The 19,151-nt window shown below is 42.5% G+C and overlaps 1 protein-coding gene across 4 annotated transcripts in view; it reads left to right on the top strand.

The window, feature by feature from the left end:
- Positions 1-1,027: 1,027 nt before the first annotated feature.
- The window catches only part of BRSK1 (BR serine/threonine kinase 1), an 84,573-nt gene continuing 66,449 nt past the window's right edge, over positions 1,028-19,151 (top strand). For all 4 annotated transcript variants that reach the window (XM_060780457.2, XM_060780456.2, XM_060780455.2 and 1 more), the window contains exon 1: positions 1,028-1,663. In XM_060780457.2, the coding sequence (XP_060636440.1) occupies positions 1,546-1,663 (118 nt within the window). In that variant the 5' untranslated portion in view covers positions 1,028-1,545. The remainder of the gene's footprint in view (positions 1,664-19,151) is intronic.

Here is a 19,151-nt window from a genome sequence, read left to right as displayed (position 1 = left end):
AACGTCCTCCCCAAGGATATTATATCAGCCCCCTCCCTCTTGACCTTCTCAAAAGAAGTGAAAACATGGCTATTTGAACAAGCCTTCGGAATCTAATGCAACAGTCAAACATGAAATTAGACAAAAGTGAACATTGGAACGGCTCAAACAATGATTTTTGGACAATTATACTAACAATGAAAGCATTGGTTTTATGTTTTTAAAGGTTTTATTTAATGTATTTTTAATTCTGTTTCAATGTTGTTTTAATTGTATATTGTTAGGAATCGAATTGCTGCCTGGTTGTCAGCCGCCTTGAGTCACCTTTGGGTTTGAGAAAGGCAAGATAGAGATATCATAAATAAATAAATATCGATACAGTGTGTGTGTGTGTGTGTGTGTATATACATACATACATACATACATACATACATACAAAGCAGAAATAGAGAGATGAACTATCAATAGTGATATAAAAGTGTTGTGCAGACAGGAGTGGAGCTTCCGGTGTGTGTTTCAAACTCTCACAGCATGCATTCAATGTGTGCCTGAGAGAGAGACAAAAAAAAGGAAGAGAGGGAGGCAGGGAAGGATGTTAATTTACATCTCAATCTCTCCTTCAGTCTCCAGTGAATATACCTGACTCCTTTTGCACACAATGGCAGTCTTCCTGCAATGCCTACCCAAAAAAGCACCCACCCACGCACGCACACAACACCTTCCTGTCATGAAAAAGGAGACTCCCAATTTCACAGTCACACATGTTTGGTGCCACAACTTGTACAAAAAAATACAATTCCAGGCTCCCTTTCTGCCTCTTGCACACAACACAAATGCTGCCTTGCACACCCACCAGCTGAAGCTCCCTCCCTCCCACGCACACACACACACATTTCCTGGCCTCTCAGGCCTATGGCACAGTTTCCCCCTTCACCCCAGAGGTCCTATCCCCGATTAACCCCTCCCACCCAGCTGCTGCACGCTTCCTGCCTCCTGGTCCTCCTCAAACCCTTGCCCACTTTCTCTCCCTGCCATCCCCGCCCCCTAATCCCCACCCCTTTCCCCTGGCTGCCTGGGGAGGAGGCGCTGCCTTTGTTCCGCCAAGGGTTAACCCGGATTGTGTCTGTCACCCAGTTGCCCGGATGCTGATGTAAGGGGAGAGCTCGAGAGATCCCTTCAGATTGCAGTGAGAGGGGAGGCGAAGGACCAGAGCAGAAGAGCATCTTTGCCACAGCAGCATCCTTCATCCTCAGCAGCATCAGCACCACTGACAGCGGCAGAGGCAGCAGCAGCAACAGCAGCATCCTTGGCTGGACCAGCTGGATGATGCTGGTACCTGGATTGTAGCATCCTTCTCCTCCTTCTCCTCCTTTCTCCTCCTCCTCTCTCCCCCTCCCTTCCTGATGCCCCCTCCCGTTAAATCTGCCAGGATGCCGGCCCCGGCATTGTCCCTATAGGGGGGATATCAGAGGGGCCTTTCCTCGCCTCTCCCCACCCTCCTCCCCTCCCCAATCCCCAACCCCTCTTGTTTCTTCTTGTCGCTCAGAAGGGTGACAGACAAAAGCCATGTCCGGTGGCAAAGAAGCAGGTGGGGTCCACCCCTATCAGTCTCCACAGAGCCAGCAGCACGCTCAGTATGTGGGGCCCTACAGGCTGGAGAAGACCCTGGGCAAAGGGCAGACCGGTGAGTACTTGCTCTTGTGCTGATGCTTTGGGGAAGGAGGCGGCAGGTGTATAGGAGGAAAGGAAGGCCCTCCATCAATCCCCCTCCCCTTAATACCACAGGGCCGGGCAGGATGGGACAACCCCATCCAAGCACTGCACCCTCACTTCCTCCTCTGGGGGTGATTTGGCCAGAAGACCAAGGGTAAATTGACCCATTGTGATGAATAGAAAATATATCTGTATTCAGGATAGAAAAAGGTTTTGTCCCATTGCAGAATTAGGATAAGAGATTAGAAAAGAGGCTGGCTGAGATTCCGCCTGTTGGGGAAACAAATGGGTGTTGTGTGGCGTTGAAGGGAAGACGGGTTGTGGCTTCCTTGGAGTTTCTTTGGGGGAGTCCTATTTGGGACATAATGGGACCTTGGAGGTTAGATTGGGGAAGGTGTCAGGATGGGGGAAGATTGCACTGTGGACTTATCCAGTTATCTCTTTCTGACATTTTTTGGGAAAATAGTATCTGGATATTAACAACCGAGGAAGGCACCAAGGGTGTTTACCCAGTAGAGTTTATTTGGGGTGCATGTGCTTGGCTTGCCTGTTCTAAACATGGGAAAGAGACAACACCAATTTTTTAAAAGGTATTTGGGTTGTTGTAAGTTTTCGGGATGTATGGCTATGTTCCAGAAGCATTCTCTCCTGACGTTTCACCTGCATCTGTGGCAGGCATCCTCAGAGGTTGTGAGGATGGTATATGTTTGCAAAGGCATGCCATTCCATTTGTCTCTTTTGGCCGGGTGATTATTAAGTACCACATTGTTTATGTGATAGTAGAGATGGGTGTGTGTGTGTTTGTGTGTACTCAGACACACACAAAATCTAGTCGAGTCTAGAAGGGGGGAAAACAGCAATGGGTCACCCATATTTCCTGGATGGGTCTATTTTCAGACAGTTGGATCCTGAATCAGAACATATTGGAGGTGAAGTGACAGCATTAACAAAATGCTGCAATGACCAATACTAGTAGGAAAGGGGGAGAAAACAAACCGATTCAGATTTATGCCCCAAATAATCCGGTGGAGAGGGGAGGGGGAGAAAGGACTGGCAGGCATCTTTTTTTATATTACTTCTCCTTCTTAAGGCTGTATTTTCAAGGATGTGAGAAGCCGAGAAGCCGGGGCGGTGCTGGTGGAGGCTGTGTGTGTGTTTTATGGAGAGGCCTATAGATTCCCCCCCACCCTCCGATCTTCTCCCGCTGCAGCACTCTGGATGAATGGAAGAGTTCTTTTTTTTTACTCTCTGCAGGGATGCTGATTTGATTGTGCGGTTTAGATTATTGGGCTTGGTTATGAGCGGGATTGTCTGTATCAACGCTTATGGCTAGGCCGTATGGAAAAAATCGAGTCTTCTTTAGCTCTTTCTCTGTCTTCTTTCTCAGTCAGTCGTTGAATAGAAGACTGAGGATGCAAAGGAGGGGGGAATCCATCCGTCTCTCTCTGCAATGATGCAGGAAAACCCAAACCACCAGGCCTCTCTTTCTCTGCCTCCCGCTCTCTCCCTTTCTCAATCCTTCAATTTGTATGATTCGATGTGTAAGATGGGTATTGTGGCTTAAAAGGGGAACGGTTATACTGCAGTGGCAGGAAAAGATACCATGACAGAGGAAGAAGGGACCGGGATATCCATATATATGTGTGTGTGAGAGAGAGAGAGCAAAGGAGACTGCACGTTTGGGAGAATTCGTAATAATGTATTTTTAAGGATTGTTGCAATGATAGAGATCTGGAGCAGGGAGTCGGAAGAGATCGAAGAAAGCATCAGGGGATAAGGCAGGGTGGAATTTTGCTGAATAATCATTTCTTTCCTGTGGCGGCAAAAGGGTTCATGCGAAGATGCTTCAGGAATATTGGACTCAATGTGTAGATGGAGGAAGGGAGGTTGTAGAGGGAGGAGGGCAGGAAAAGGCCTAGTTGTTTGCTCTATCCCAGAATACAGGGAGAACCTAAACAAACAGATACCTCACCCAAAATTTCTGAGTTCTCTTCTTGTTGTTGCTGTTTTGGTGCAATATCATTTCCTATTTTTAAAGGGAGCATTTTTATTATTATGAGAGTCCTTAGGGTGGTCAGGCATATTGCTGGGAAATAGCTAAACCCCACGAAGAAGTGACATGCCCAAGGTCACCTAAGGGATGTTGGTAGCAGAGTGGTATAGACCCCTATTCATCCTGAAGTATCTCCACTTTCTTTCTTTCCAGACTGAAGGTGCTGGAATTCTCCAGGAAGGGCTGGTATATGTGGGATGAGTGACACATACACCTATGTAAAGAAGAAATAGATAAAACACTGTATGTGTTGTCAAAGGCTTTCATGGCTGGAATAACTAGGTTGCTGTGAGTTTTCCTGGATGTATGGCCATGTTCCAGAAGCATTCTCTCCTGACATTTCACCCACATGCACCTATGTAAAGAAGAAATAGATACCTATTGATAAAACACTGTATGTGTTGTCAGAGTCTTTCATGGCTGGAATAACTAGGTTGCTGTGAGTTTTCCTAGCTGTATGGCCATGTTCCAGAAGCATTCTCTCCTGACATTTCACCCACATCTATGACAGGCATCCTCAGAGATTGAGGGGTCAGTTTCCAACAGATCTCACAACCTCTGAGGATGCCTGCCATAAATGTAGGTGAAAAATCAGGAGAGAATGCTTCTGAAACATGGCCATACAGCCCGGAAAACTCACAGCAAAACATTGTATTTTATAAAAAATTATATAGTATCCCAAAGTGGAAAAATTTGCAGCTGATAATGTTTAAAAGAAGAATAGTGACTTCAATGTGAGCTGGCAAGGAAAGGAGATTCCACCAGAACATTAGAAAGAACTTCCTGACTGTGAGCGCTGTTCAGCAGTGGAACTCTCTGCCCTGGAGTGTGGTGGAGGCTCCTCCTTTGGAGGCTTTAAAGCAGAGGCTGGATGACCATCTGTTGGGGTGCTTGAAATGCGATTTTCCTGTTTCTTGGCAGAATGGGATTGGACTGGATGGCCCACAAGTTCTCTTCCAACTCTATGATTCAATGATTCTATGATTCTATGAAATGAAAAAGGTTTTGGTCAAATAGCTAGAATAATTTGTGTAGATGTTTTACACCTCTGCTTGAGCAGAAGTAAGATTTAGCACTGTAGATTGTACAGCATGGGTAGGAACCATATGGCCCTCTGGATGTTGTTGGATTGGAACACGCAGCATGGTTAAGGACTTTTGGAAGTTGCAGTTCAACAATATCTGAAAAGCCACACAAGTCACACCAAATAGTGTTCCTGGCGGTTAACTTTTGAAAGCTGTTTGCTTAGAATCTTACAAGGTTAGATCCAGAAGAAGTTAGGGTGCACTTCAATACCATTAAAATTAGTGGGACTTAAGTTAGCCTTGAATAATATCTCCTGGCGCAAATGTGTGGCAGAATTCCTCTGAATGTAAGCCAGTGAGCCTGGTGTGGGTCTGTCTGACAATCTTTTAAATGTGATCATTGTTTAATAATTCTTAGTCTTACTCTTAGGGCAGCATTTATTAACCTGAGGGTCGGGACCCCTGGAAGGGTCATGCAGGGGGCGTCAGAGGGGTCACCAAAGACCATCAGAAAACATACTATTTTCTGTTGGTCATGGGGGTTCTGTGTGGGAAATTTGGCCCAATTCTATCGATGGTGGGGTTCAGAATGCTCTTTGATTGTAGGTGAACTATAAATCCCAGAAACTACAACTCCTAAATGTCAAGGTCTATTTTCCCCAAACTCCACCAGTGTTTACATTTGGGCATATTAAGTATTTGTGCCAAGTTTGGTCCAGATCCATCATTGTTTGATTCCACAGTGCTCTCTGGATGTAAGTGAACTATAACTCTAAAACTCAAGGTCAATGCACACCAAATCCAGCATTTTCTCTTGGTTATAGGAGTTCTGTATGGGAAGTTTGGTTCCGGTCCATCATTGGTGGAGTTCAGAATGCTCTTTAATTGTAGGTGAACTATAAATCCCAGCAACTACAACTGCCAAATGTCAAAATCAATTCCCCCAACCCAACCTGTATTCAAATTTGGGCATATTGGGTATTTGTGCCAAATTTGGTCCAATTAATGAAAATACATCCCGCATATGAGGTATTTACATTACGATTTATAACAGTAGCAAGGTTACAGTTACGAAGAAGCAATGAAAATAATGTTTAGTTTGGGGGTCACTACAACATGAGGAACTGTATTAAGAAGTTGCGACATTAGGAAGGTTGAGAAACACTGCTCTTAGAGAATGGTTCTGAGCGTTTTTTTAAAGTTGGTGTTCCTGAAATGCACTCACATCACTTCCTGCCCTAAACAGAGTTTGAACATTTTAGTTCTTAGACTTCAGCTCCTAAAACCCCCGCAATCAAAGTTGGGATTTACTGTCCAAAAAAGAAACTTTTCCAGGTTCTGCTCTCAGGTTATATTTACTTTCTTTAAAAAGGCTATAAGAGAGTTTCCCTCACAGATGCTGAGAGATCTATTGCACATGAAGAGATTAAGAACAATATTTAGATAACCTTTGTTTGTGAAATTAGGATGAGGTACGGCAGAAGAGAACTGTATCTCTGAATACGGGAAATATCATTAACTTCCCTTTTATTAAAAGAAAAACATCCAGATCCCTTCCCACCCAATCAAACAGTCCTTTTAGTCTTCGACAAGGGAGAGAAGGCGGGATATGAAACAGACTAAAAATAAATAAATAAAGATAAACACAGTTCTTGGAAGATATTCCTCATGTATATGAGAGTCATATTGTATATATATTAATGTATATATGATGTATATGCATACAATTCGGTTACATATACAACATATATACCTTATTATATCTACAATATGACTCTCATATCAAGGAAGAATAGCTTCCAAGACCTACACATATATGTGCATAACTTAAACCAGGGGTCCTCAAACTAAGGCCCGGATACAGCCCTCCAAGGTCATTTACCCGGCCTTCACCAAGGGTCAGCCTAAGTCTGAAACGACTTGAAAGCACACAACAACAACAATCCTATCTCATCAGCCAAAAGCAGGACCACACTTCCCGTTGAAATACTAATAAGCTTATATTTGTTAACATCGTTCTTTGTTTTAATTGTTGTATTGTTTTTAAGATATGTGCAGTGTGCATAGGAATTCATTCATGTTTATTTTTCAAATTATAATCCAGCCCTCCAACAGTTTGAGGGACTGTGACCTGGCTCTCTGTTTAAAAAGTTTGTGGACCCCTGACTTAAACAGTAGATAATAGCAAAACCTATATTTTGACTATTATTTGGCTGGATGCATCCCATAGGATTGCACTGGAGGCCTACAAATACTTATGGTGGGAGGGGATATATTTTGAAGTGTCGGTGATAGAGTATCGAATCTGTGGATAACGGGGACTAATTGTAGTTGAGTCACCAGAGATCAGATAAAACTGTTCGATCTATTCTATGGACTTCCAATGGCACATCCTTGACCTAATTCACCATTCTTCCCTAAAGCATGACACCTGATCCCTAACATCGCATTAAGGTAAATTTCAGATTCTGGAGTTAATGATCTTGCACAATTTAGACCAGGCGTGTGCAAACTTGGGCCCTCCAGGTGTTTTGGACTTCAACTCCCACAATTCCTAACAGCCGGTAGGCTGTTAGGAATTGTGGGAGTTGAAGTCCAAAACACCTGGAGGGCCCAAGTTTGCCCATACCTGGTTTAGATGGCAAAACCATTTCACTTTGAAATGTGATAAAAATTACCTTATGTGTTTTGGTGCCTTCTGCTCAGTGTATTGAGTAAACGCTTGGATGTTTGATCCTAAGTCCTGTCCATATATCATCCCAGTCTTACAAATTCATCCCCCCGGACTGCCAACTAAGAAATGTACTAATTCATATACACTAACTGTTTGTATTTATAAGGGAAAGCCTATGTTTTTTTCTTAATCTACTTAACATTTTGTGCCCTTATTTATGGATCATTAATTTTTGTAGGTGAGTTGCTTGAGTACTTGTCACTCTTCACAATTCAGCTGGCAATCCTGTGGCGGAATGAAAATCATGCGTAGTTCACGTCTTTACCAATCCACACACTGTCTTGCTAGAGAAAAGATATACCACACAGATGTTCAGTAAATAATAAGTTTTTTTGGTCTTTGATATGCAGAGCAACATATATACAGTCATGTGAAGAGCTGCATTGACTCACACGATGTTCTTTGAGAGAGATTCAAACAGTCCTTGAGTGAAGGATCATCTTCCAGCAGCTCAGAACAGAAAATATACTAAAATATATTCATTTGTTTTGGCAAGAATAAACCTAAACATGTAACTGTTGCCAAAACTCCCAGGCTCAGCTAGCATCCTGGTTGTAGCCCAACCAATCAGTTTTGTGCTTTGCATTTTTCAGTTAACGCACTCACCAACTGACTTTTACATTCGCCAACAAATCCCACCGTAAAACTCTCAATGTCTGTAACATATGGGCCAGCCAAGACGTTTTGCAGCCCGAGGTGAAGTAGCAAATGGCACTCCCTATTCTCCAAAGTCCAAGTGCGTAGCACCCAACGCCAAGGTATTTTGCCACTTGAGCCTGGAAATCCCTCAAGCACTTATTCCCATCTGTGGCTGCAAATATATAATAACTTAGTAAATAGCAAACAATTTCGCTGCCCTTTCAAGGCACCCCAAATCTGCCATCCAAGGCTGTCACTTCAATTGACTTAATGGTAGGGCCAGCCTCAAAGGCACTACGGAGGGATACTTCATACACTGCTGCCACCAGGGTATGTTTTGAACTGTGATAACATATTGTAGACAATATGTTGATGAAAATATTCCTTTAGCCAAAAGAACAAACACCTTCTTGGCTTTTCAATAAGGTACTATTGTAGCATACACAAACACAGCGTGCAGCAGCCTGAGTAGAGCTTTCAATAATGTGTCATAGTGTGTGAGTCTGTTGTGTGCAGCTCAGGCAGTAATCCCTGGTCTGATAATTGGGGTGTTACGAGTACATCAGGTTTGAAATACACGGCACGGAAGCGATGCATTACAAATAATGACACTGACTCCTAAGGCATTACTCTTGGGCTAAAGATATTACCAATATTTGAGTTCTTAAAAAGCAGTCTAACATTATTTTTTCAGTGGAATGGGTTCTATTTACTTTACAGTCAGCCCTCCACATTCACTGGGGTTAGGGGCACAGGACTCCCCTGAAAGTCAACAACTATAAACAAAGAAACAGAGAAAAGTTCTTTAGGAAATTCTAGGTCTTCTAGCACAACTCTGTGGTCAACTTCCACTGGAAACTAGCCATAGAATCACCTAAACCAGTGGTTCTCAACCTGGGGTCCCCAGATGTTTTTGGCCTACAACTCCCAGAAGCCAGTTTACCAGCTGTTAGGATTTCTGGGAGTTGAAGTCCAAAAACATCTGGGGACCCTAGGTTGAGAACCACTGACCTAGACCTATAGCAGGCATGGGCAAACTTCAGCCCTCCAGATGTTTTAGACTACTGACGGTTAGGAATGGTGGGAGTTGAGGTCCAAAACACCTGGAGGGCCCAAGTTTGCCCATGCCTGACCTAGAGATTCCTAGAGAAGTGTACTCTCTAAAAAACTTTAGGTCCTCCAGAGTGCATGGAGGAAGTTAACAATAAGGTCACGCTGACCTAGAGATTCCTAAAGAGAACATTTTAATCAAATCCATAAATAATCACATTAGCAGAAGTCAAAAACGCAAACGTGGAGGGACAACTGAACTTGTTATTCCTAAACCCTTGGTTTTTAAGGATTTATTTTGGAGCATTTGGGGCCCTCTTTGTATTTTTAAGTATTTTCCCCCAGAAGTTCATTAGAAAGGAATTTGTCATTCATGTAGCACAATGTGTTACTATTTCCGCAACAATAAATAAATCATTATTCACCCCAAACTCTGGTTTCTTAAAGCCAAGGCCAAGCCTACTATCAGATAGCCTACTTGGGGATCAGGAAAAAGGTAACTAAAATATATTGCCATTGTTGTTATATGTCTAGTGTCAAGAGAGGTGCTTATAGTCTTTTTTACATCACGTTCCAGAATCCCTTCACTTGTGTTTTGATACAAGTTGAGTATCTCTTATCTGAAATACTTGAGACCAGAACTGTTTGTTTGTTTATTTGTTTTGTAAGGTATATAGGTAGGTTTCCCCTTGACATTAAGTCTAGTTGTGTCTGACTCTGGGGGTTGGTTTGCATCTCCATTTCTAAGCCAAAAAGCCAGAGTTGTCCATAAACACCTCCAAGGTCATGTGGCCAGCATGACTGCATGGAGTGCCATTAACTTCCCACCAGAGCGGTACCTATTGATGTACTCACATTTGCATGTTTTCGAACTTCTAGGTTGACAGATGCTGAGGTTAACAGTGGGAGCTCACACCACTCTCCGGATTAGAACTGCTAACCTTTAGGTCAGCAAGTTCAGCTGCTCAGCAATTTAATATGCTGCACCACTGGGGGCTCCATAGATAGATAGATAGATAGATAGATAGATAGATAGATAGATAGACAGACAGACAGACACACACACACACAGGAATGCTTGAATTTGGATATAAGGGTTTCTTTTTTGCAAATTTGATTATTTGTGAATTTGATCACTTTATTCACTCTAGGAATCTTTTGATCCTCCATTGTGACTCTGTCGTCACCATCTACCATAGAACTGCACTGGAGAGCATAGATATTCCTAGGCATTTGTAGGTCCTCCAGCATGATTCTAGGGATTCAGTAGAAGTTCACCATAACTTTTTGCTAGAGCACCTAAAGATTCCTGGAGAAATGTCCTCTAAAGGAAAAAGATAGGAATTTATCTCTTTGTGTTTTATCCCTTTCATAGGGATATTGTGACCCAGTGAATGCGGAGGGCTGATTGTATGTTTCTTATATACCTTGAACACATAGATGACAATAATTTAAAACAATATTTTAAAATAATTTTGTACATGAAATCAAATTTGTGTCAGTATCTCAGCCACCTGTGTGGACAGTTTGAGGTTTTGGAATGTTTCAGATTTTGGGATTCTGGATAAGGGACACTCAACCTGTATCAGTTTGACTATACTTCATGTACACTTGGCTGAGGCAGAAAAATATATCTCCCCATCTTTGTATTCTGTTGGGAAATTTTATTTATTTTATTTGTATTTATTTAGGATATTTCTATCCTGCCTTTCTCCGCAACACGGACCCAAGGTGGCTTACAAACAGAACACAAACATTAAAATCCTTCAACCAGGAGAACAAAATAGATAAAATCATGATAAAACAACAATCAATAAAATCCCCCATTTCAGGTTAAAACCATAACCTCCTCCCCCATGTATCCCTCCTCCATCCCGATCATAAAATCCCCAACTCCTGCCATGGCTCAAGTAAAGGCCTTGTTAAATAAGAAAGTCATTATCCCTTCCAAAAGCTGAGCAATGAGGGAGCGGCCTTTAGTTCAGTGGTCCTCAACCTTCCTAATGCTGTGATCCCTTAATACAGAACCTCTTGCTGTGATGACCCCCAACCATAATTTTTTTCCACTGCTACTTCATAACTGTAATTTTGCTACTGTTATCAATCTTAATGTAAATATCTGATATGCAAGATATATTTTCATTCACTGGACCAAATTAGGCAGAAATGCACGATATGCTCAAATTTCACTGCTGGTGAGGTTGGGGAGAGAACTTTAGCAGAAGTTGCTTGTCTGACACTCCGGTGACACAACCTAGGAACTCATTCCAGTTTTCACTCTGGCAATCTTACTAATACACCTAGACCTTCAGGTATCTCTTTCCTTCCTCATGTTTAGGGCCAGGCTAGAGCCTTGTTAGCAACCCCAGTAAATCCCAGTAAACTAAAGAGCAGCTGCCAAAAGATTATGGTCTCTCTTTCAGGCCAGGAAAAGTTCTGATATCCCAGTTACCTTGTGAAGTGGCCCTTCAGGCACTTGATTTTGAAAAGGCAGGAAATTTAATCTCCCATTATCGTATTTTGGCCAAAGCAAGGCACATGTGGGATTTTCTGACTCATCTCCCCAAATATCTTTGGCAGTTCTGAGTTCAATAGACCTTGACCAAAGTGGTGCGGGTACCACTTACCATTCAGCCTTGGGCAGCCAAATGTTGTGTGTTCTGTCTGGTATTTCATTCATCGTTTTCCCAATCTGGACATTGTTTTACTGCTTGCTGGTTTTAAAAAAATGATATGATAACTTCTTGCCAGTCCCAAAGAAGTCTGATTTTTTTTTGTCGTGTCAGGAGCGACCTGAGAAACTATAAGTTGCTTCTTGTGTGAGAGAATTGGCCATCTGCAAGGATGTTGCCCAGTGGACGCCCGGATGATTTGATGTTTTATCATCCTTGTGGGAGGCTTCTCCCATGTCCCCGCATGAGGAGCTGGAGCTTATAGAGGGAGCTCACCTGCATCTCCCCGGATTCGAACCTGCGACCTGTCCTGCCAGCACAGGGGTTTAACCCACTGCACCACCGGGGGCTCTTCCCAAAGAACTGATGAGGCCAAAAACCTGGGTTAGTGGGATAAACCATTCCCTTGTTTCTGAGGCATCTGGTTTTCCATATCACTGTTATTGTGTGACTTCAAAGCATTTCTGAACAATGATGACATAAAGCAAGCCTATAATGGGAGTTTCTTGGCAAGATTTGTCCAGAGAGAGGTTTGCCTTTGCCTGTCTCTGAGGCTGAGAGAGTGTAACTGACTCAAAGTCACCCAGTTGGTTTCTGTGGCTGAGGATGGATTCGGACCCAGGTCTCCAGAGTCATAGTTCAGTACTCAAACCACTACCCCACATTGGCATTTATTTGTCCCAATGGGAAGGCTAGAACTGTATTGGGGTAGTTGAATGTCTTACTTTATAGCACTGGCTCCCAATCCATGGTTTGTGGACCACCAGTGGCCTGCAAGAACAAAAATATGGTCAGCGGCCTCACCATTACTACATCGTTGCCTCAAAACCATGAGGCAACGAGAGTGACTGGTCTTGCGAAATCCTCTTATAGTGCCAAGGCAACGGAGATGTTGGAAGGGGAGAGACTATCTACCCACAAAAGATGACTACTACCACATCAGCTCTAGATTATTAAATATGGTTTTCTGTGGGCAAGCAGATGGCAACTACTGGGTGGCATAAGTTTTTTTTATCAGAACCTAGACCCTATGTGGTCTATCCAATGCAATTTTCTGAATCAGCACCTCAAATAAGCAAACCGAATCTAAAGTTGACGAAAAACGGATTCATAACCTTTTTGGTATTAATGTTGGAGTGTAGTCCCTGGTCAAAGTGGCCCCTGGTCAAATGGTCCCTGCTCAAAGTAGTCAATGGTCAAAGTGGTCCTTGGTCAAAGTGGTCCCTGGTCAAAGTGGTCCTTGGTCAGAGTGGTCCTTGGTCAAAAAAAGGTTGGGAACCACTGCTTTATAGAGATCACCTTTATAGAGATCTGTATAAATGTAGAATTAATGCATTTTGACACTACTTTAACTCTTTTAACTGCTATGTCTCAATGCTGTGAAATCCTTGGTGAGGCACTGGCACTCTTTGGCAGAGAAGGCTAAAGACATTGTAAAACCTTAACTCACACGATTGCATAGCACTGAGCCATAGCTGTTCAAGTTGTGTCAAAGTGCATTAATTCTACAGTGTAGATGCACCTTGTTGAGCCATAGAGGTGAGCTGGTCAAAGGTTTCTTCACCATGGTGAGATGTATAGTGGGTCCTTGGTATCTGCTGGGTTTGATTCCAGGTATTCCATGGATACCAAAATCCATGGATGCCTGGGTCCCATTGTATCCAATGGCATTATATCCAATGCCATTCCCTGTACAAAAGCGACATTTGCGGGGGGATGGTTGGGAGGAGGAATATATTCAAGCTGTGGATGGTGGAATCCTTGGATACAGAAGGCCAATTGTGCTGTATTTCTGATTAAACAGTAACTATTTCTAGACATGGGGCTCATTTACACTGATCACTTAAGTCAGTTCCAAACCAGTATCAAAGCAAGTGGTTTCACTGGGCAGATAATTACATAGGAAATCCTGGAAACTGATTTGAGGCCTGGGTGGTAATTTTGCACCTTTGTTAATACATATTCATAGATGCTGCTGAAGCCTATAATTTCTTGGGACCAAAGAGACAATATATGCAATTGCTGAAGACAAAAAAACTGCAGGTGAACCTTGGTGTTAAAGCACAGTATTATAGGCCAGCAATAATTGCCATTGGTCTTAGGTCCAAACTAGATTTCCAGGGTAATTTGCCCTGTTAGTATACACAGCGGTAGTGACATCTATTTTGAACCAAAAAGGGTGTATTTGTGCATGTGGAGGAGCAAAAGCCGTTTTCCTCTTCAATCCAAATTCACCATGCTTCACTCTATAGAAACTGTAGCCTAAAGGAATTTTCTCCTTCCCCAGCGTCAGAGGCGAGCAGGGAGAAGTCTGCTTAAAAGCAGCCAAGCATAGCGAGGTAAAGCAGAAAGCCATTCTAGAATTATTATTTTTTTCCGCTCGAAGCTTGGGAAAGTTTCCTTTTTGGACCATCAAAATCCATCAGTCCACACGACCGATACTGCAGCCTAAAAGGTTGTAATCCTAAAAGGAATGTCCCCGAATTTGGAGAGTGAGTTAGCACTATACACTGTTTTATGGGGGTAAATGAATATAGAACAGACGTATTTTTAATTTATGTGTAGTTACTCCCCATAATTGAGTTAATTTCGGAGACCCACAGCGGAGACCTTTCTGCAGAGATGCATATTAAGCGAAAGAAGAGTCTGTATTGTCCAAGGCTTTCATGGCTGGAATCACTGGGTTGTTGTGAGCTTTCTGGGCTGTATGGCTATGTTCCAGAAGCATTCTCTCTGATGTTTCACCTGCACCTATGGCAGGCATCCTTGGAGGTGGCAAATTGAAACATTTACACCTAGCTCCAACAGACAAGAGTTCTTTCTCCCGCTCTGGACATTCCACAGATATATAAACCCCATTTTCCTAGTTTCCAACAGACCTCACACCATGTTGTCAAAGGTTTTCATCGCCAGAATCACTGGATTGCTGTAAGTTTTCTGGGCTGTATGGCCATGTTCCAAAAGCATTCTCTCCTGATGTTTTGCTTCCATCTTTGGTAGGCATCCTCAGAGGTTGTGAGGTCTGTTGGAAACCAGGAAAAGAGGGTTTATATATCAGTATTTATATACTTATTATTTATATCTCACACTCTGAGAATGCCTGCCATAGATGTAGGTGAAACGTCAGGAGACAATGCCTCTGAAACATGGCCATACAGCCCAGAAAACTCAAAACAACCCAGAAGAGTCTCATCTTAATTATTGTATTTTTTCTATTCTAAGATACCATTGATTCTAAGACGTACGCTACTGTATCCCCAACAGAAAAAAAAGCTTTATTTATATACATAAAACCGACATAAACATACAGGTTTTAATCGGATTTAGGAATTTTAACTGTAATACCCATAATATTTAATTCTATTTTAATGTTTGTACCTGCTATTCTAAGCTGCACTCAGATTTTAGAGATGTTTATATGGGGGGGAAATGTGTCTTAGAATAGAAGAAATACATTGTATTTCTGTCCAGCAGTGTTTGTCATCTGTAAAACTATGCATGTAAGGAGGCAAGGATTATTTCAGCTATATTCAAAATGCTTTTGAAATGCATCTAACAAAAAAACCTCCTTAAAATAGAATCATAAAGTTGGAAGAGACCTCGTGGGCCATCCAGTCCAACCCCCTGCCAAGAAGCAGGAAAATCACATTCAAAGCACCCCGACAGATGGCCATCTAGCTTCTGCTTAAAAAGCCTCCCAAGAAGGAGTCTCCACCACACTCCAGGGCAGAGAGTTCCATTTCTGAACAGCTCTCACAGTTAGGAAGTTCTTCCTAATGTTCAAGTGGAATCTCCTTTCTTTCCGGTAGTTTGAACCCATTGTTCCACATCCTAGTCTCCAGGGCAGCAGAAAACAAGGTTGCTCCCTCTTCCCTATGACTTCCCCTCACATATTTATACATGGCCCTCATGTCTCCTCTCAGCCTTCTCGTCTTCAGGCTAAACATGCCCAGCTCTTTAAGCCGCTCCTCATAGGGCTTGTTCTCCAGACCTTTGATCATTTTAGTCACCCTTCTCTGGACACATTCCAGCTTGTCAATATCTCTCTTAAATCGCAATGTCCAGAATTGGACACAGTATTCCATTCGAAATTAGAAAAGGAGAGTGTTTGAAAAATGAAAACTGGAACATATTTTTTTTTTTACAACAAAAAAAGCCCAGTACTCCCTATTGTTTTTATTTAGTTTGGGTTTCATAAGGCACAGTAAAAATGTTTTAAAGTGAAATCCCTTTGACATCCACCTTGCTTATTTTATACATGCCATGCATGTAATCAAAAGATTTGAAATGGAATTGAGTGTATTTTCTGCATGGCAGATGATTGGACGACATGACCCCTTGTGGTCTCTTCCAACTTTATGATTCTATTATTATTTCTAAGGGGAAATAATATAGCTCAGAAAAATATAATGAAGGCTACTTTTTTTGTCGTGTCAGGAGCGACTTGAGAAACTGCAAGTCGCTTCTGATGTGAGAGAATTGGCCGTCTGCAAGAACGTTGCCCGGGGACGCCCGGATGATTTGATGTTTTTATCATCCTTGTGGGAGGCTTCTCTCATGTCCCCGCATGAGGAGCTGGGGTTGATAGAGGGAGCTCATCCGCTTCTCCCCGGATTCGAACCTGTGACCTGTTGGTCTTAAGTCCTGCCAGCACAGGGGTTTAACCCATTGTGCCACCAGGGGTTCCAATGAAGGCTACTGACCTACATGGAATTATTTAGAAACCTAAAAGAGTCAGTGTAAGGTATCTATTTATTGTGTCAGAAGCAAATTGAGAATACAATTATAATGTATTTTTTAAAAACCACAAACAAAGTTAAATACTTGACATTATGCTAAATTTCCTTTGACCAGAAGCTGGTCACTTTGTGTACCTCTGGTGTTACTGTAAAAAGGTTCTCCATTGTGCATGTGGCAGGGCTCAGACTGCATTGTAGTAAGCAGTCTGTAGTTTGATCTTCTCCATACTCGCATGTCGTGGTTTCCACTATGAAGCCCCATTTCTTAAGATTGGGTCTGCATCTTGTGGTGTCAAGTTGTCCAGACTTCTGTGTGCCCAGGGGGGAGTTTCTCATCCAGTCTCAGCCACTGATTGGGGTTCCAGGTTTTAGCCTGCCGCTTTTGGACTCTTGCTTGCTGAGGTGTTCCTGCAAGTATCTCTGTAAATCTTAGCAAGCTGTTTCTTGATTTAAGTCATTGGCATACTGGCTGATATCTGAACAGTGGATGGGCCGGAGATGTCAATGCCTTGGCCCTTTCATTACAGGCTGCTATTTCCCGATGGATGTCAGGTGGTGCAATATTAGCTAAACAGTATAATTTCTTCAGCAGTGTTGGGCGTAGACGTCCTGTGATAGTGCGGCATGTCTCATTAAGAGCCACATCCTCTGTTTTAACATGGTGTGATGTATTCCACACTGGGCATGCCTACTCAGAAGCAGAGTAGCGAAGCGCAAGGACAGATGTCTTCACTGTATGTGGTTGTGATCCCTAGGTTGTGCCAGTCAGGTAGTCATTAGAGTAGTAGATTGGGATATGGGAAACTATGGTTCGGTGCCCCACTAAACCATAAAAGGTGCTGGAGCTGCATAACTCCAGAATGAATGCAGTTTTTATACCACTCTGTCAGAGCCCAATGTGATGGAATCATGGGTTTTACAATTTTTAAGCCTTCTCTGCACAAGAGTGCTGGTATTTATTTATTTACTACATTTATATCCTGCCCTTCTCACCCCAGACAGGGGAACTCACAGTAGCCTCACAGAAAGCCAAAAATTTATTGTCGAAGGCTTTCATGGCCAGAATCACTGGGTTGTTGTAGGTTTTTTTGGGCTGTATGGCCATGTTCTAGAAGCAATCTCTCCTGATGCTTCGCCTGCAACTGTGGCAAGCATCCTCAGAGGTTGTGAGGTCTGTTGGAAGCTAGGAAAATTGGGTTTATCTATCTGTGGAAGGTCCAGGGTAGGGGAAAAAAACCCTCTTGTCTGTTGGAGTTAGTAAATAAACAGTAACTAAAGAACAAAACTCAAACACAGGGGAATGCCAGATAAGAAACAAACAAGAACACCTAATCACCTCTCAACAAAGGATTTTCCCAGGCAGTAATAAGTCACACCTAAAAACTGACAGGCCATCAAATGCTAACCAAGGTGACCAGTTTGAAACATTCACACCTAGCTTCAACAAACAAGAGTTCTTTCTCCACTCTGGCCCTTCCACAGATATATAAACCCATTTTTCCTAGTTTCTGACAGACCTCACAACCTCTGAGGATGCCTGCCACAGTTGCAGGTGAAATGTCAGGAAAGAATGCTTCTAGAACATGGCCATACAGCCCGAAAAACCTACAACAACCCAGGCAACAATTTGACGCTGCACACATACGTAAATACAATAGAAATAACATATGCATTTAAAAACAACAGCAATATTAAAAACAAGTATTAAAATCACGTTATCCATGGTCAAATGCAAGGCCATTTCATTAGTCATTTCACAGTTCCATATATTCATATTGCATTAGCTTGCTAGACAAAATCTTGGTCTCATAACCAAAGTATGGTCCCATACTTCACCAGCAACTTCAAATCCCAGTATTCCATGTCATTGAACCACGGCTGTTGTGTCAAACTGCATCCATTCTGCAGTGTACATGTACCCCCAAATGACCTTTGGCCAGTCTCTCTCTCTCTCTCTGTTTGCCTGACCTATATCATAGGGTTCTCATGAGGATAAATGTGTGAGGAAAGGAGTCATATATGCTGGTTAAAGCTCATTGCAGAAAAGGTGAGAACAAATAAAACAGAATATCTTATATTAGAGAAAAGTGACGGACTAGATCTTGATGGCTGTCTGACAGCCTTTGGGATGAATCCTGCTTGTAAAAACAATTTTATAGCACTGTTCCAGTAATATCATTACGTCTGATGCCAATTTCAAATATAATGTGGAGCTAAAGCAGTCATGGACAAACTTTGGCCCCCCAGGTGTTTTGGACTTCAACTCACACAATTCCTAACAGCTTAAGCATCTGAGGGGGAAAAGGAAAGGGCCTGAGGCTGCTAGGAATTGTGGGTGTTGGAGTCCAAAACACCCGGAGAGCCAAAGTTTTCTCTGAGCTATAGGGTAGTGCCTGCTTTCGGATAATTTGCAGTAGGGCATCTTTACTTAGAGCACACTTGAAGCCTTCACTTTCTAGATATTTACTGTGACTCATTTGCAAAAGACAAGAAAATCATTTGAGCTGATTGGGAATTCATTCATAGCTCCTCGTATTATAAGAGATA

This window comes from Anolis sagrei, chromosome 6 (assembly GCF_037176765.1).
Source record: "Anolis sagrei isolate rAnoSag1 chromosome 6, rAnoSag1.mat, whole genome shotgun sequence".
Taxonomy (NCBI): domain Eukaryota; kingdom Metazoa; phylum Chordata; class Lepidosauria; order Squamata; family Dactyloidae; genus Anolis; species Anolis sagrei.
This window is presented reverse-complemented; position numbering and strand designations above follow the sequence as displayed.